At 46.2% G+C, this 19,712-nt stretch overlaps 1 protein-coding gene across 1 annotated transcript in view; it reads left to right on the forward strand.

Annotated features, from left to right (window-relative positions):
- The first annotated feature begins 450 nt into the window (after positions 1–450).
- The window catches only part of LOC103632253 (myosin-6-like), a 53,882-nt gene continuing 34,620 nt past the window's right edge, over positions 451–19,712 (forward strand). Inside the window, 17 exon segments of the mRNA NM_001301539.1 lie at positions 451–696; positions 2,244–2,372; positions 2,798–2,941; positions 3,166–3,311; positions 3,391–3,547; positions 3,751–3,809; positions 3,938–4,097; positions 4,282–4,431; positions 4,517–4,653; positions 4,732–4,878; positions 4,978–5,079; positions 10,064–10,121; positions 10,204–10,305; positions 10,637–10,674; positions 10,745–10,871; positions 19,266–19,430; positions 19,507–19,638. Of these exon segments, the coding sequence (NP_001288468.1) occupies positions 694–696; positions 2,244–2,372; positions 2,798–2,941; positions 3,166–3,311; positions 3,391–3,547; positions 3,751–3,809; positions 3,938–4,097; positions 4,282–4,431; positions 4,517–4,653; positions 4,732–4,878; positions 4,978–5,079; positions 10,064–10,121; positions 10,204–10,305; positions 10,637–10,674; positions 10,745–10,871; positions 19,266–19,430; positions 19,507–19,638 (1,956 nt within the window). The 5' untranslated portion in view covers positions 451–693.

A 19,712-nucleotide genomic window follows, 5' to 3' on the forward strand; every position in this document is an offset into this window, starting at 1 on the left:
GTGCCCTATTGGCCCCACGCTTCGCACGCTCTCAGCTACTGCCCTATGGATCCCAGCGCTCGCGCAGCCACCACCAGACCACACGTAGTTTAGAAATCTATATCTATATTACTCTATTGAGAATCTAATGTAGGTACCTGGTGCTACCACAGCTTCATCTTTCTCACGCTCAACACCCGCAAAAAATAGTGTCACCACACCACACGTACCTTAGTGCTTAGAAATAAAAAAAGTTATATTAGTAGCCTAAGCGCTGTTCCCCACACTTCCCGTCTAATGAAAACGTACGAACACATCACTAGTATAATCTATAAGCCCTGTATTATATATAATTCGGAAGGAAGGGCCTTCTTCCCCTTCCCTCTCACCCACTCGTGGACTCGGTCCTCGCTCTTCACCTGCCCGCGCCTCGGTAGGCGCTAGTCGCCTTCCTCCCTGGAAGGAAAAACAAACAAACACGAAACGCAGGTCCGAATCCAAATCTAGCGGCACGCTTAACGTCGCGATCCCGCGGACTCCACCCACGCCCGCGGCGGCAGCGCGGATCCCGCCTAGGGCTCGCGTGTCGGTCGCTCCGGCGCTAACTAGTAACTACCCCCTCGCGGCGACGGGAGGTCGGTAGCGGCGATCGCGCTAGCGGAGCCGCTTCTTCGCCCTCGACGCCGCCGGCCTCGATCAGGCCCCGCCGACGGAATGGTACGCGCTGCAATTTGCTTTTCTTCCGATTTTTTTGTGCTTTGTTTGGGTAGTAGTGTGTTGGGGACTGCCTCGCTTGATGAGGGCGCCGAAATGCAGGCTCGGTTCGGGGTGTTTCCACGCCGTTTGGTGTGATCGTTTAGTTGAAGCAGTTGACATTTCAATAAACACGTCTTACTGAACCGGGCATAATTTCGGGAAATGGTGGACCTAGGATACGAATGTGGGCAGCCTTTTGTTGTCCTTCCTTCTTCCGACCTTGGTTGTGCAATGTGGTGAGGTTGGGGTCTCTACCTCAGCCCCTCATACTGTCTTATGGTGGATTCCAAGCTGTTCTTCTCACTGAGACACTCGGATCATCTCATGGAACTTGATCAAGGTTTTGTGAAACTGCTGGGCTAGCATTAATCAAGAATTGTTAGGACCTTCATTCTCTGTTTGGTTCATTATTTGTGCAAAAATGGGCACCTAAATCATGGGACAATGTCTATGGATGCTTTATATATACTTCTTTCTTCACACTTTTAGTATTTTTTTTTCTGTCAACTAGAATCTTAGTTTATGTGTAGGGCTGGATAACGAGCTAGGTTATAGGTAGAGCTGGATAACGAGCTAGCTTGCCACGTTTTGGCTCGTTAAGATAATGAGCCAACTCGGCACATTCTAACGAGGCAGCTTGACTCGGATCGGCTCGTTATCTTGACGACCTGGAAGGGCAGCTGGTCTCATCTCGTTTACGAGCTCGAGTTGGCTTGTTAATCTCACGAGCCAGATATAAAAATAAACAAAATATAATATTTTCATTTTACCTAAAGTTTGAGAATATATATGCTAACATATATACAAGTGTAATATAATACAGAACTAAAACATCCAATAGCCTTAAATCAAACAAAAATATATATGCTAACATATATACAAGTGTAACAATATACTATAGCATTGCACTATACATCAATGATCCATACTCTATACCACATACATAAAGCATCCATACGCCCATTAAGAACAAAGTGTAAAGTCATAATAATCCCAAGTTACAGGATCTAGATCAGTCATCAACCAATTGTAAAGTGCAAGACATGAAGTAATTGAAAATAATATAAATTCAAGATCAATAACTTTGGCTTGTTAGGTTTGCAAGCCAGCTCACGAGTTGGCTCGTTAACTACATGGGCTAAAATGCTGTCTCAGCTCATTGAAAATATAAACGAGCCGAGCCGAACCAAGCCACTAAGCACTAACGAGCTGAGTTGAGTGAGCTGCCGAGCTTTGAGATTTTTGTCCAGCCCTAGTTATGTCCTATTATTACCAGATGTGGATCCTCATATGGCATTTGTAAGTTCAAACACAATGGAAGGATCTGATATTCAGGAACTTCTCAACTATTTACTTTCTCAATAAATGTTTCTCCTCACTGTATTTTTGGATTGAGATATTGTAGGCTTTTCCATTCTTTATTCACTCATCATTCTTCACACTTGTTAGTTTACTGTAATGACTTGTCAACTGACATTGGTTGTGTTCTTGTGCATATTCTGCTTCAGGCATCCAAAGTCCGCTTTACAGTGGGTTCTCAAGTTTGGGTTGAGGATGCTGAGGTGGCTTGGATTGATGGGTTGGTGGAGGAGGTACAAGGAGATGAATTAATTATAAACTGCACTTCTGGGAAGAAGGTCAGTTATTAGTTCTGTGATATGTTTCTCTTTATGTATTGTTTTGGCCACCGTCGGGTGGTTGTTTTACTCTTGTACCAGTCTATTTTGGACCTTATCTTCTTAATATAAAGGTGCATAGCTCTCCTGCGCTTTCGAGAAAAAATATGTTTCTCTTTTTATTTTCTGCCAAAATTGACATTTTGTTAGTTTATTTGGTCCTGATGGTTTGTCACTTTCTATTCATGCTTTACCGAGGCTGTTGCATTACTTTTCTCTTAAAATTTCTTTTTTATGCCTCAGGTTAATTGTCTGTATGTCTCAGTTTGTTAATTCACGAGTGCCAATGTGCCAGAATATACTACTATAGCTTATACTAGTAAATTAATTTATTGAAGTAGATGGATAATGATAAATAAAAATAAATAAACATATTTTGTTTACAGGTTACTGCAAATGTCTCAAGTGTGTATCCTAAGGATGCAGAAGCGAAGCGCTGTGGCGTTGAGGATATGACGAGGCTAGCTTATCTTAATGAACCAGGAGTTTTACAGAACTTAAAGTCTAGATATGGAATGAATGAAATATATGTAAGTTGAGTTATTCAACATATCAACACTTTTATTATTTTTACTCATGCATCATTGCTGTTCTTATGTTTATTGGTGTTAAGGTGTTTACTGTTTCTAGTTTCTATATTAGAGGAGTTTGGAATTCTGTAACACTACATATGTTTGTATTCCATAATATGCTCTAGTGCACAGAACAACCTTGTGGCCTGATCTAACCACTTAATGATGTTTGTCCTTTCCAGACTTATACTGGCAACATTTTAATAGCTGTTAATCCATTTCAAAGACTTCCCCACCTTTATAACAATCACATGATGGGAATCTATAAAGGCGCAGAATTTGGCGAGCTGAGCCCCCATCCTTTCGCTATTGCAGATCATGCATATAGGTGTGTTTCAACCCCTAGGAAAGCTTGAATATTTTATGCATTTATTGTGTTGTATGTACCTGACATACCGACTATGCAGGCTTATGATGAATTGTGGAAAAAGTCAAGCCATATTAGTGAGTGGCGAAAGTGGAGCTGGTAAGACAGAAAGCACTAAAAGCCTTATGCAGTATCTTGCATTTATGGGTGGTAAAGCTCAATCTGGGGGAAGGTCAGTGCAACAACAAGTACTGGAGGTCAGGGCTCCAATTTCTCTTCTTGCACTTGGGAATATTAGCAACTAAAAATAGTGGATGCATGGATTATGAACTGGCATCTTGGAATGTTTGTAAAGGAACAAGCTGATATTTCTGAATGATTGCATCAAACTCACATTTCACCAATCTTAATGCCATTCTAGTGTCTTATACTATCCAATCTATCTATTTGATTGATGCAGTCAAATCCTGTTCTTGAGGCATTTGGAAATGCAAAAACAGTCAGGAATAATAATTCAAGGTAATGAACTTTAAAAACATGGTTACTATTTGCTTTTTCCTGTTTCCAATAGTTGGCATTTGCTCATTTAGCACAATTTTTTTTATTTTTCCTCATACTTTGTCACTTTCTTTTATCTTATTACACAGTCGTTTTGGAAAATTTGTTGAGATTCAGTTTGACAAGAATGGGAAGATCTCAGGAGCTGCCATAAGGACTTACCTCTTAGAAAGGTCTCGTGTCTGCCAAATATCTGATCCAGAAAGGAACTATCACTGCTTTTACATGCTATGTAATGCACCAGCTGAGGTAAAAAGTTGAACACGGCTACAAACCAAATTCTAAACATCAACTTTGTAAACAAAAACAATATATGTGCGGCAACTGTGTTCCAGCTTACTACATTGTAGTACTGCTTTTCTTTTGATGATGTAGATTTTGCCATCAACTGTGTTTTCAACTTTTGATCTGAGTTAAAGTGTTGCCGTTTCAGGACCGTGAGAGATATAAACTGGGAGATGCCGCATCATTTCACTATCTTAACCAGTCTAGTTGTATTAAGCTTGATGCGATGGATGATGCTTCAGAATATATCATAACTAGGAGGGCAATGGACATTGTGGGCATCAGTTCTGATGAACAGGTATGCACATGTGTATGGTTGAAATTAATTTATTTTATCTGAAGTTAAAATATTTGCTTATAACTTCTGTTGTCATTTCGTGCAGGATGCAATATTTAGAGTTGTTGCTGCTATTCTTCATTTGGGCAATGTGGAATTTTCAGAAGGGAGTGAAGCAGATTCTTCTGTACCCAAAGATGACAAGTCCCAGTTCCATCTTAGGACAGCTGCGGAGCTTTTCATGTATTAGTGCTTTCTTGTGCTCTCTCGATAATATTAGCTTGTCATCTTTTGCATGACATGCATTTGACAACATTTCAGGTGTGATGAGAAGGCTCTTGAGGAATCTTTGTGTAAGCGTGTTATGGTAACACGTGGTGAAAGTATTGTTAAAAATTTAGATGCACGAGCAGCAGCTCTCAGTAGAGATGCACTAGCCAGAATTGTTTACTCTCGTTTGTTTGATTGGTAAGTTCTCACATTATCAAGAAGTTTATTATTGTTGCTTTATAGTATGTTACTACCGTAACATAAAAAGATAATTCACTTATGTTGCTGTTTTTTCAGGCTTGTAACTAAGATAAATACTTCAATAGGACAAGATCTAAGCTCGAAGCTTTTGATTGGTGTACTGGATATATATGGTTTTGAGAGTTTCAAGACAAACAGGTGCTTAACTGGTATGCCTTTGCGTTTAATCTTCTGTTTATCTTTATCGATGTCTTAATATAGTGTAGCAAAGTCACATCAACAATTTTTTATTGGAAACTGGATATTGGTGCTAGTGTGTGGTGCTGGTGTGCAATACATGTGTAATACCGAAGCCAATCTTCAGTGCTTGTGCGTCCACAGAGAGAAGCTAGTAGGCTGTGTTCCATCATGTGTTCTTCAACTTCCTTTTCTTAGATCCAAGAGGGTCAGTGAAAATCCCGTGAGTGCTCAAGTGAGAGAGTTGGGCCAACATTTGGTATCGGAGCCTTGTTCGTGAGATGGCGAAGATCGGCGGCGACAAGAGCGACAACAGCGCCGACGAGGTGCAGATAAAGGAGGCGGGGGTGACACTGCGTTATCCCATGCTTTCGAAGGACAACTACAGCGTGTGGACGGTGAAGATGAAAATCTTCATGCGCGCACAAGGTGATGGCCATATTTGAGCAAGAGACGACGAAATAGGCATGGGACGCGCTCAAGGAGATGCGCGTTGGTGAAGATCGCTTTAAGAAGGCCCGAGTACAAACTCTCAAGAGAGATCTTGATGGTATGTTCATGGGTGAGTCTGAAAAATTCAGTAAATTTGCTTTGGAGACCATTGTTGTGAATGAGATACGTGCTCTCGGCACGAAAGTGGAGGAGTCAAGCGTCGTGGAGAAGCTCTTGCGTTTCGTCCCCGACAAGTTCTTGCCCATTGTGAGCACTGAGCACCATAGAGAAATGGTGGGATGTGTCAACGATGTCGGTGGCGGAAGTTGTCGGGCGCTTGTGGGCGTTCGAGGAGTCTTCCAAGGGGCGACAACGTGACAATGATGTGGAGAAGCTGCTGACGGCGCAAGCTGAGCTGCGACTCACTCGTACCGAGTGGGAAGTCTGAGTTGTTGAAGAGAAGCACAACGACGCAGGCTCTAGCAGCAACAATGGTGGCAAGAAGTTTTCTCTCTCGAAAGCGCAGGAGAACTGCACAATTATATATTTAAGGAGAAAATGGTCCAATAGGACCACAAGTTACAGATAAAGGCCCCCCTACGGTGGCCAGTAACAGGCATAAAGGAACCCATCCATGACTAAAAAATACTGCTACAAAACAGCACAACTAGCTAGTTAGCAGGGAAACCTAGGATGGGGGCAGAAAGCAAGGACAACTTCTTTGCACCAGCCATTACCCATAGATCGATCTCCAAACCCACACTTCTAATAGCATCAGCAACACTAAGACTCTTATTGTCAAAAACACAGCCATTGCGATGTTTCCATAAGGTCCAAACACCAAGAATGACAAGGGAGTTGATGCCATCTCTTGCAATCCCTGGAACGTGGGTGCTCAATTCTTGCCACCATTCCATGAAAACCCCTTCACAAGTGTTGGAATATAATATAAGTGAATTGTCCACCCTTTCTATCAGCTTAAGCTTTTGGGTTGAATTGGTTGGTGCATGCAACTTAATATGGTATCAGAACCAGAGGTCTCGAGTTCGAATCCTGGTTAGTGCAATTAAATAAAATATCTGTTGCTCACTCCTATTCCACGCCTAAGACCCAAGAGAGGCTCGACGTGAGGGGGAGTGTTGGAATATAATATAAGTGAATTGTTGTTATGACTGACATCCCTACACCAGGCACAGGGCCATTAGTGGCTAGGAGGGCTAAGGCCCACGGCCAAGAGATCGGCTAGGATAGATTAGATAAGGGTTAGCTAATAAAAAGGAGAGATTATCTCTAGTTAGTTGGATAGGGATTAGAAGAGATCTCATAGCTCTTATCCTTAGATCAGATAAGCATCAGCTGGGACATAAATACTTGTAAGAGGTCATCTGTGGAATTAAGCAGAAACATATTATTTTTGGCTTCCCCTAGGGAGCTGGGAGATTGAGAGATCAAATCTATTATTGTCCCAGCCGCCTTTACCTTCTTGCGCCCTAACCTTCTGTTGACAGCGACAACAGCCAACACGCCCAGCCCTCTCTCATCCCTACTTCCTGCGGCAGCTCCCTGGTAGGGTTAGGAAACCTACCAATTTGGTATCCAGAGCCTCTGATCTTCCGACCACCATGAATTACCCACCACCAGCCCCAACCGCCTCCCTGCCCTCTTCCACCCAACCGTTGCCCAGCACCACCATCACCGCACTCATCCAGCCCACCTCCGGCGTGTCCACCACCCTTCCCATGATGACAAACGAGCAACTGACGGCGTCCCTTGTCCACTTCTCCAACAATCTGGGAGTCATACAAGCCCAGATGATGGCGCTGCAATCTGACGTAGCCACGCTGAAGGCCATCATGCTGGGCTCCCAGCCGCCGCCATCCAAGGCTGTAGCGGCTCTGTCATCATTGTCGCAGCCGGCCCTAACAGCCACCCGACGCCCTCGCAGCCGCCGAGCGTACCAATCCACCAGCTGCAGTTTCCGCGATCGCTGTCTCAAATTCCGGCATGGGCGCTGGGATCCGATCCGCCGCCGATCACTACGGCAGTACAGCAGCCGCCGGCGCCTACTACTGCCCTAGGGCCTTGTGGCGGCGTGCAGCCACCGGGCGCCCGGTACGGGGGGCGAGGGGTGGATGGGACCCTTTTCTCCCCCTCCAGGGGCGCCACCTCCAGCCGATCCCAGGAACAATTGGGATCTGCAAGCACTGTTTTAAAGGCGTCGCCTCGCCTAGGCGTCCATGCCGTGGTCCAACACCTAGCCGCCTACCTCGCCTAGGCGTCCAGGCGGAGGTCCAACACATTGTCTCGCCATACCACTTTAAAAACCATGGCTGCAAGGACTTTTAAGTGAGTATCAAACATAGTTGTCTTGAACATATTAGCATACTCCTCTTGTGCCCTCTGGTCAATACCTTGATTTTCAGCAATTATGCCAACTGCCTCCATGATTTTCATGGTAGCTCGTCTGTCAAGATCAGAAGCATTAAATTCAACGCCCACACCAGCAACTCTACGACCGCGTCATGGTAATGATATGGTGGGCAACATGTTATCCTTCTTCAAGATGACCTGAGGAGCAGGAAGCAGTTTAGAAGGCTGCCGGGTAACAGAATTAAGGAACTCTTCCCTCTGCAATGACTGGAATGCTTCCTGCTCGACAAATCGGGATGATTGAAGATTGGAATTGAATCCCAAAGGGGGGGGGCTACAGATGGGCGTAGGAACCACCACAACTGGAGACATCTGCGTGTCTGCCATAGCTGGAGTAGGCTCAACCATTCCCAAGCTAGGTTTAGGGTGGGAAAAGGTTATCGCCGTGGTTGGAGACACCATAGCATCTGCCACAGCCCTGGCAATGACTGGATCATGACATTCTTGATCAGTCTTTGAAGAAATCTTCTTGACAACTTGCTCCACACTCCTATCATCTTCACTGCCATCATCAACCAGATCATTAGGGGGTAAGGTTCTCGCCGTGGTTGGAGACACCATAACATCTGCCACAGCCCGACACTAACTGTATCATGGCAATCCTGCTCAGTCCTTGATGCATCATTCTCAACAAATTGTTCCTCTGTTCTGTCAACTTCCTTACCATCATTCTCAACAAATAGTATTAGTAATTTCCAAACATGCACTTTTGGGATTACCTCTTGACATAAAACAGGCGGGGGAGAGCCAACCAAAGCATCTACAGTAACAACAATACTATTAGAAGCTTCCAAACATGCACCTTCATCCATTGGGATAACCTCTTGACATAAAACTGATGGGATTACCTGCTCATAATTTTCTTCCTCTGGGCCCAGTCTCACACGAACTGGAAGCGGAGGCACTATAGGAGACGATGACTTGGGAATCCAAACGGACGCAGTCGACTTCAACTTCCTCTTGGGAATCCAAACACTCTTCATCTTCTTTAATGCACCTTTCTCAGCGTTGAATATCCCTATGGTTCCTAGCTGTCTATGCACCGATAGACGAGACACCCTAGATCCTGCCATCTCAAAGGACTGCACGCGCGGGCCAAGCCGCTGGTGAACCGGTAGCCGAGGCATGGCCACCGCCGTCGAACTTTTTCCGAGAACATTATTACCAAAGGACGACCTCCTAGACCGACGACACCTTCGCCGCTTGCTCTGGTCGAAGACATCCTCCGCCAATGGAGGTGGCAGCGGGAGGGACTGCAGCTTGTCTGGACGATTGAAGATCTTCACTAACGCCCGAATAGGGTAGACTAAAGAACGGCGCAACATCCCACTGAGTCAACTTCTTGCCACTGAGTATGTTATCCGAAGAGACCAACTTCTTGGAACTTTTCTCCTAGTCTACTTTTTTTTGGAGTGGCTCTTTGTTGTTACAACATTATTAGGGAACTAAAAATATATGAATAAAAAGCAGATTGCATATTGTGACAATCATTCAATATGTGTGTTGATTTCATTTTTTATATAACAATATGCTTTATCAGGGGAAAAAACTCCCCCATGTTGCTTCAAAAAGATTCATCGCTTAAGTTGCTCTTTTGTGAAGCAGAAAAATAGCTTATTTGACCAAAGAAGAAACAGTAATTCATATATGTGATTACATGCCCAAATCATGCTAAATTAAATCCACATATTGAAAGTGTTGTAATTGCGAATATTCAAAAGAATAAAAAGGGATATGTAGCTATAATCTTGACTCACAACACTTGCTGCACAAAAGGAAACCTTAAGGAAATCGTCATCATGTTGTTGTTGACATGAATGGGGACTTTGGGTTCAAAATTTGGCATGAATATGTGCTCTTCTATTCTTTTTAGAGGTCGTAGCATGTAGTTTCTGAAGCTAATGACTGCACTGGTTATGGTGATGCATAGTAATAGCGAAGTTACATACTCTCCTTGTTAAGCGCCTTTAATCTTTCATAACTCTACTTAGCTAAGGTCATGTATGACATGAAACCATCTTGTTATCTTTTGATGATATGAATCATAACAACTGTTATATGGTTATATTATGATATGCCTCAGTTTCGAGCAGTTTTGCATCAACTTAACTAACGAGAAGCTGCAGCAACACTTTAATCAGGTTAGAGAAAGGAAGTCTCAGTTCCTGAGAATGTTCTGCATTGGTCATTGTGTGTAATCATTCTTTTACATCCCATTTGCAGCATGTGTTTAAGATGGAACAAGAAGAATATACAAAGGAAGAAATTGATTGGAGTTATATCCAGTTTGTAGACAACCAAGAGATTCTTGATCTTATTGAGAAGGTGAACAACATAAGGTGTTCTTTGTAATGCTTTCTTTCGATATCCATATGTATTTATTTTCTGCATTGATATGATCATTTTTGCACCAGTGTGAATCTGTGACATTTTCCTTCACCTGCCTTCAGCTAGTTATTGCCTTTTTAAATTACTATTGTAGGCTCATGTAACCTAGGATTGAATGTGGAATTATCCGATACAAATAATTATTGAACAAACTGGACGGGTCTGAGTTCCATGAGCAATTTTTTTAATCATCTAGAGATGTTATTTTAAAATTTCCATTGTAGTTTGGCTATGCTGTGAGCTTACATTTTTACATCTTTTAATACAGAAACCTGGGGGTATAATTGCTCTACTGGATGAAACTTGGTAAGTAAACTGTGAGTATTCTTGCTTGTGGTTCTGAGCCTTTCTAACATTTTCCTGTTTTGTGCTTCAGCATGCTGCGAAATTCAACCCATGAAATATTTGCTGAAAAGCTGTATCAAAAATTTAAGGGGAACTTGCACTTCAGTAGGCCAAAGTTCTCACGGTCTGATTTCACTATTCATCACTACGCTGGAAATGTAAGGAACACTTGTTCTGTCTGCCCTACTATTGTTTGAAAGAATAATTCTTACATTTTTCACGAAATGTAAGATGCATTCGTTGTGGACTTCGTGACAATGTCTGATAGGATTGCAGATCCTACCGGGGGTGCTACGAAGGTTGTATGGATGAGAGGTGGGAGGACGGGAACGACTACGACACAGAGATCCGTGGCTGATCGTGCGCAGTGAAGTGAGGGAGAGGAGAGAGAGAGCCGATGGCTAGGGGTGTGCCCAACTTCCTGTGGCCTCCCTTCCCCACTCGCTGATAATGGGCTAGAGTTTGATAGCTCCACATCTCGTACCTTCTTTCTCTCCCACGACGTACAACTGTGGATGTCGTGTCTTCACACCTCCCCTCAGATTAGCCAGGCCGAGCGCATGATTCGCACCACCACCAATATGTTGTGTTGCCTCCTCTTCTAGGCTTCTCTTTCCCATCCGCTACTGGGCTAGGGCACTGAACACTACCACCTACCTCCTCAACCGTCTTCCCTCCAAGGCGGTCAGCCATCCCACTCCGTTCTTCACCCTCTTCAGCACCACCCCCACCTATGAGCACCTTCGCGTCTTCGGGTGCGCTTGCGACCCCAACACCTCTACCACCGCTCCCCACAAACATGCACCCTGATCCACTCGTCTTTTCCTTGGGTTCTCCTCTGATCACAAGGGGTATCGATGCATCGATCTTCTCACCCGGCATCATCACCTCTTGTCATGTTGTCTTCAATGAGGATGTTTTCCCCCTTGCTAACTCCTCCCTACCTCCTGACCTCGATTCCCTCCTTGAACTTGATTATGTCGACGTACCTCCTCTTCCCCTACCCTCTTCCATGCCACGCGCGACCCCGTTGCCTCCGCCTGCGCCACACAGCCGGGTCGCCTGCGCCAGGCATGGCCTTGTTGCCTCTGCCCGTGCCACGCGCGGCCCTGTTGCCTCTGCCTGTGCTGCACACGGCCCCGTCGCCTTCGCTTGCGCCACGTGTGGCCCCGCCTCTCCGACCACTTTCGGCTAGCTTCGTCGATCCCGCCCGCATCTATCAGCGGCGTGCGCGGTCTGGTCTTCTCCGACGAGACACTCTGTGCCCCGACCCACTCTTGTGACGAGCCGCCTGTGCACCCTCCGGTTGCCATCCATCACGACCTTTGCCACATCCACCTGATGGTCACCTGACGTTCTCCGACCAGTTGACCGTTTGGTGCTCACGACTGCCTCTGCTCCAGCTCCCTCTCCTGTCCCCTCCTTCGCTCGTACCACGCTCGCCGATCCCAACTGGCAATGTGCTATGGAGGAGTATGAGGCCCTGCTGGCCAACCACACCTGCGACTTGTTGTCGTATCCTTCAGGCACTAATGTACTCACCGACAAATGGATTTTTCTTCACAAGCTCAATGCCGATGGTACTCTAGATCTTTATAAGGCCGTTGGTTTTTTCGGAGCTTCACTCAGCGCCCCAGAGTGGACTACGACGAGATCTTCAACCCCGTCGTCAAGCTCGCTACCGTTCGACCATCCTCTCCCTTGCCATCTCTCGGGATTGGGCGGTCCACCAGATAGACATCAATAATGCCTTCCTTTAGGGCACTCTGATCGAGACGGTGTACTGCACCCAGCCTGCCGGCTTCGTCGACTCCACTCGTCTGGGTATGGTCTGTAAGCTTAGCTTCTCTTTGTATGACCTCAAGCAGGCGCCGCAGACCTGGTACAGTTGGTTCGTCTCCTACTTGGTCTCCCTTGGTTTCGTCGAGGCCAAGTCAGACACGTCCCTGTTCATCCTTCAGCGTGTCAACGACACCGTCTACCTCCTCTATGTCGACGACATCGTGCTTACAATGTCCAGTGCCGCTGTCCTCCAGCGCACGTTCGTCGCTCTGCAGCGTGAGCTCACTATGGACATGGGTCCTCTTCACTTCCTCAGGGTCACCGTGGAGCGCAGCCCCTAGGGCCTCTTCCTTCACCAGCGCCAGTGCGACATCGTTATTTTGGTGCGGGCTGGCATGTCTGACTGCAAGTCCTGCTCCACGTCTATTGGCAATCAGGTAAAGGTCTTTGATGATGACGGCGCCTCGATCGGCTATGTGACGGCCTACCAAAGCCTAGCTGGGGATCTACAGTATCTCACCTTCACTTGGCCTAACATCGTCTATGCGGTCCGGCAGGCGTGCCTTTATATTCACATTCCACAGGAGCCCCACCTCACCGCTGCTAAGCGGATTCTTCGCTACCTCCGCAACACCCTTGACTACGACTTTCTTCTTTGGCCCTTTGACTTCTGAGCTGGTCGTCTAAACCGATGCTTGGCTGCCCCAGCACGCACCGGTCCACCTCTGGCTACGTCGTGTTTCTGGGCGCCAACCTTGTCTCTCGGTCGTCGAAGCGGTAGCCCGTTGTCTCCTGCTCCAGTGCTTAGGCCGAGTATCGCACTGTGGGCCAACGGTGTGGCCGAGACTTCTTGGCTTCGTCAGCTGCTCCATGTGCTCCACAGCCCCCTCACATGCGCCACCCTCGTCTATTGCGATAACGCCAGCGCGGTCTATTCTCCAACCTCATGCAACACCAACACATGAAGCATGTGTAGATCGACCTCCACTTCGTCCGCGAGCGAGTCGCTATCGGCCATGTCCGCTCCTAACCACTTCGCAGTTCGTTGACATCTTCACCAAGAGGCTCCTCTCTATGGAGTTTAGGTCCAGTCTCAAACATCTGTAATGCCTAGAGTTGCAACTGTGCGGGTGGGGTAGACATATGTGTGTGTGCTGTAATGGGCTTAGGCCCAACCCATATTCTATTCTATCTAATAATATAGCAGCCCAACCCTAATTAGGGTTTTGGGGTTTCCAACAGTCGACTTGCTCGATTAGTCGAGCCTAGTCAACTCCTAGTCGTCCTATAGTTGTCCACCTATACCAGGACCATGTGTGTGTGTATATATATATCAATATATGCATATATTATATATAGTCATAGTTGGGAGGAACGTGTATATACATATATCAATATATGTACATATTATGTAGCCATAGTAGGGAGGAACGTATTGTAAAGAGAGAATAAAAAGAACCCTTACCCATTACGTCCCGACCCAAAAAAAGGCTAGCAGCTCAGGTCAGAAACCAACCCAAAAAATTGCACTAATCAGGATTCGAACTCGAGACTTTTGGTTTTAATACCATATTAAGTTGCATGCACAAATCAGTTCAACCCAAAAGATTAAGCTGATGGAGAGAGGTGTGCAATTCACTTATATTCTAACATAGGGTCCAAGGTTTTAAAGTCGGTTAGTCGACTCTAGTCGCCTGAGCACCGATAAGGTGACTAATCGCGATTAGTCGTCGATTTGCTCGATTAGTCGAGCCTAGTCGAGTCCTAGCCGTCCACATATAACAGGACCATGTGTGTGTATATATATCAATATATATAGCTGTAGCAGGACTGCAGGACAACAGTACACTATAGCTGTAGCAAGACAACATTATACTATATTGCAGATCAACAGATCTATTAACAATATCACAATATAACTGTACAAACATGTTTTTACTAAAAAGTAAAAGGTAAAGATCATTTACCTTGGATTGTACAGCAGCACACTGATTTCAACTCCAGGAATTATTAGAATGCCAAACTTGTAGGCTGTTGTCAGTGACTACAACAGGAGGTCAGGACTTCAGAAGCATATGTAGAGGGCTGCCGGAGCACAATAGGGCGATAGGAGAGGAGGGCGGCGGCGATGGAGAAGGGGCGGCTGCGCTGGAGAAGGGATGGCCCTGGAGAAGGGCGCACGCGGTGCGCTGCGTAATGTGTACCGTATTGGTACAGGTAGGGCAAAATAGTGTTTGTGATGTGCAGATGGTGGGCTGGCCCATGTAACAGAGACCGGATTAGTGGCCCAAAACAGGCATAACTAGTCGACCATTACCCCTAGTCGGATGACTAATCACGATTAGTTGGTGGCTAGGACGACTAATCGATTCCTAGTCGCTCTAGTCGAGTCGGAGACCCTAATCGAGCTCGCTCTAGCGATAAGGCCGACTAATCGCGACTAACACGATTAGTCGGACGACTTTAAAACTTGGATAGGGTCTTATATCAAGCAAAAGAAGTCAATCCATTCTTGGTTTATATTTGAAACTCAATAAGTCAACCTTTGAAAAAACTCAACCTGCAGGGGGTAAGACCGCCCTCGGGCATTGTATTAAGAGAAGACCTCACACAGGTCGAGAAAACCCCGAACCCCTGTTCCACCCATACACAACGGTACTATAGCCCATGTGAGAACGACCGCGACCAGGGCCGGGACCTTGAATTTGTGCTTTTGGTGTGGAATAGACAAGGGGATTTTTTAACCCCAACCTAAAATTCGCTCCCACTGGGAGTGGGAGTCGAACTCAGGACCTGAGGAGTGGTACTCAGACCACCTAACCAACTTAGTTAGAGGCCCTTTCGCATAAGTCAACCTTTACACGTGTAACATTTGAATACAAGTAGGGTTTGTCAGATGCTTTGTGTCAAATGATTAAACACAGCTAGTATCAGTTTTTGGTCACTAGATCCTGATTATTTGTTGAAAAAAATATGTCTGTGTATTATTTGGAGCATCATAGAGGGTGATATAATTGATTACAACAATAAACAAAAGATATGCCTGTCCTACAATTGGATTGACAAATGCAATTTTTCACGTTGAGTTTCAAATTGGAGGGATTAGTCATGAAGCCCTGGATGAATATGCTAAGCTTTTCAAACATCCCGTCACAAGCCCAGGTGGAGGCTTTATCGACACTTTTGGCTGGTCCATTCCAGCAGATTTGGTGTCGTAATAGAACTCTAGTTCTCTCTTTTGGTTGTTTTCTGTTGTCTGTTTTTTGATGGATGCTTCAAAACCTTTGATCTGGAATGTGAGGGGTTTGAACTCCTGTAAGACAAGATTCAGTAAAAGAGCTTGTGGAATCCTCCCAGTGGATGTGGTCTGCTTTCAGGAAACTAAAATGCAAATTGTTAAGACGAACTATCCTTTCTATGCTAGGTGCAGAGTTCACTGAATTTGTTTTTCTCCCATCAATTGGGGCATGTGGGGGGATTCTTGTATCCTGGAAGCGACATATAGGTTATACAGGACAACACAGAATTGACAGTCACTGCATTTCAGTTCAATTCTGCAAGGAGGAAGGGCAAGCTTGGTGGTTGCCTTGTGTTTATGGTCCACAAGGAAACAATTAAAAGATTCATTTCCTTCAGGAAATCAGATATGTGAGAGCTATCTGTGATGGGCCATGGATGTTGGCTGAAGATTTCAATCTCATTTACAAGGCATCTGACAAGAATAACTCCAACATGAACAGGGTAGAAGAGTGATTAATGATTTAGTTCTTAAAGAAATCCCGCTGTATGGTCGCAAAATACACATGGTCTAATCAACAAGATAACCCTGTCCTGGTTAAGCTGGACAGAGTGTTTCATTCAGTAGATTGGGAAATAGCTTTCCCCAATGTGATTATCCAGAGTGCAGCATCTCAGGATGCTGACCACTGTTCCTTGCTCTTGGGCTTTAGGGATAATATGTATGGGAAATGAAGATTTCACTTTGAGTCCTTTTGGACCAAGATTGAAGGCTTTCATGAGACTGTCCAGACAACATGGAGCTCCGTTGAGGCTGACAGTTCCCCTTTTCTAACCCTTGAGAAGAAATTAAATGTGACAACTAAAAGATTGCAGGGATGGAGTGAGAAGCAGATGGGTCATGTTAGATCCTAGTTAGCTTTGGCAAAGGAATTGTTACATATGCTTGAGATGGCATAGGATGTTAGAGCCCTCACCCTGGCTGAAGTCTGGCTCAAGAATAAGCTTAAGAAACAGCCCCTGCTGCTAGCTTCTTTCAAACACACTGGCAAGAGTGAGATCAAGGATCACATGGCTTAAAGAAGGAGATGCTAACTCCAAGTTCTTCCACATGCATGCAAGGCATCGCAAAAGGAAGAATCTGGTGGCTAAATTGGTTGGAGACCATATCCTAACCAACCATACGAAAAAAGCAACAATGGTGGATCATTTCTATACCAGCCTCATTGGGCAGTGTGGGGACAAAGAAAGGACAATTGATCTGGAGGCTCTTGGTCTACCAAGACATGATCTGTTTGCACTTGATTCTCCTTTTTTCTGCACTTGATTCTCTTTTTCAAAACAAGAAGTATGGGAAACTGTTAGACTGTGTGTGTGTGGGCCGACACCACTGTTGGGCTGCCGGCTCATTAGGGTTAGGGTTTTATGTCTATATATGTATCCACGACCTCTATGCAATACAATAAAGGAGTTCCAGTTTCCTACATGGTATTAGGCTAGGTTAGGGTTTTCTCTCCCTCCCCACAACCGTCGCCTCCTACCCCAGCCGTCGCTGCCCCTGGGAGGCTCAGCCTTCCCTCCCGGGGCGCCCCTCAATTTCTCCCTCTTCTCCCTCCTCTCTCCGACGGTAGCAGGCCGACACAGGTAGCAACAATTCCATCTCCATCCCATGGCGCTGTCCCTTCCTCTGGTCGTCGGCACAGACTCCCCCGCCAAAGGCCACCGCACCCGGTAGTAGCAGGTGCCGTCGGCGCGGACCCCCACCCTCCGTGATCGCCAGTCCCGTCGCGCCCGGTAGCAGCAGGCGCCGCCGACGTGGAACCCCACCCTCCGTCGCCAGCCACTGCTCTACGACCGCCGGATTTGCGCCCCCTCCGTGCCGCCACATCGAACATGCGGGTGCAGGCCGCCGTCGATGAGCAGGCGTCCGGGCCCGAGCCGCCGCGAGGCTGGCGTGTAGCGTAACCACAACCCTCTTCTCCGGCCACGACGCGACGGCCCCTCCTCGCACGCGGGCCCCTCCATCCACGCCTCGCACGCTGCTCTGCGGGCGTGCAGGCAGGCCGCCGCTGCCTCTCGAGCATGTTGGCAGGCTGCCGCTGCCTTGCGGACGCGCGTGCATTCTGGATTTGCGCCGGCATCACCTTGATCTCCTCTGACCGGCCGCCATGAGCGCCGCCGCGACTCCTCCATTGGCCCGCGCTACTGCCGCAGCTCTTCTTCTCCCAGTGCCAACCTTTAAGCTTCTCCCGTCGTCGGCGTCCAACCTCCCCTGCCTGGCCCGATGCAGGCCCCTGCCCGGTTGGAGTCGCCCCTGTCTCCCTTCCCCTTCATTGCCTTCATTGGATCCATCGGTGCCACGGCCTTCCCGACCGAATTCATCGTTGTTGCGACCTTCCCGGCTAGATCCGCCGTCCCTTTCGCCGGATCACCGTCTTCCCTGCTAGATCCATCGCTGTCGTGGCCTTCTCGGCCGGATCCGCCGTTACCCCTTTTATTCTGACGCGAGCGTGGCCACCATGACCGGCGCAGACGCGTGCGCTACCGCCGGCCTCCCTGGCGGGTCTCCTCGACGTCCAGACGATCGAAGAAGCAAGGTCGGCCTGCTGGTGCTCTTTTGTTGTATGGCCCTTCCGACCGTTTACGCTTGAATGTCAACCCCTCCTGAAGAACAGGCTACCGCTACGTGTCTCCCGACCAGACCACGACCACCTCGACTTCGGCTACCTCGACATTCAGGGGCTATCGTCTTCTCGGAGTCCACACCGGTCTTATACATCTTTATTTTTCTTTTCTTTTTCGGGAACGTATCTGGTGCAAACCACCCCCTCCGTGCAACCGTGCAAACTTTTAATTTGAATCACATGATGTTGATCCAAGTGGACGTGCGTAGGAGTGGGAGGGGGATTTAAAAAAGTGTGATTAGCAGCGGGCGGTTAAGTGTAAAATTATCCACGCCCCTGCGTCCCTTGGATCAACATCATGTGGTTCAGATTAGAAGTTTGCACGGTTGCACGGAGGGGTTGGTTTGCACCAAATACATTCCCTTCTTTTTCACATAGTGCACAACTGCACATATGGAGATATTTTTGCAGATATACATGTTTTGTAATGTAAATGCACTGAGTTTTGAGGTATACTAGTGCATAAACCTAATTTACGTGTAGATGAAAGGATGTAAGTTTAGAATAGTTACCCCTTTTCTAACACGTCAAAATAAACAACTTTTTAGCTTATGTTTTGTGTTGGAGTGTGTGTGTTCCTATATATGTAGTTGGGCTGGTACCACTGTTGGGCTGCTGGCCCCATTAGAGTTAGGGTTCTGAGTCTATATATATGTAACCATCCTATGTAATACAAACAAGCCTTTACTTCCTACACTTTGTTCCTGTCGCTGGCAACAAAACCACTTACTGCACATGATCCATACATTTAAACTGGAGATGAATTAGTTCTGTGGTGCCACAGTATTTTTTTTATAATTGAACACAGCGCGTTGCACACATTATAAACACCATTTTCTTCTTTTGCAGGTTACGTACCAAACAGATCTGTTCTTGGATAAGAACATTGATTATGCTGTGAATGAGCATCAAGTTTTGTTACATGCTTCGAGATGTTCGTTCGTTTCCAGTCTTTTTCCACATGAAGTATCAGCTAAATCTACGAAATTTACATCAATAGGTTCAAGCTTTAAGGTAAAATAGAGTGTTGCTTGTTCCATCTTTTGTAGCTTTGTTATCAGGAAACTTATTGTTTCTGATAACATCACAGCAACAATTACAAGCTTTGCTGGAAACTTTGAGCGCAACAGAGCCACATTACATCCGCTGCATAAAGCCCAATAATGTTCTCAAGCCAGCGATTTTCGAGAACAGTAATGTTCTCCAGCAGCTTCGATGTGGGGTAAGACATTGTTACAAGTATTTTCACTGGAAGTACATGTTTTGACAGATATAGAATGGTTTAATAGAAAAATA

The sequence above is a fragment of the Zea mays genome, chromosome 7 (genome assembly GCF_902167145.1).
Source record: "Zea mays cultivar B73 chromosome 7, Zm-B73-REFERENCE-NAM-5.0, whole genome shotgun sequence".
NCBI lineage: Eukaryota > Viridiplantae > Streptophyta > Magnoliopsida > Poales > Poaceae > Zea > Zea mays.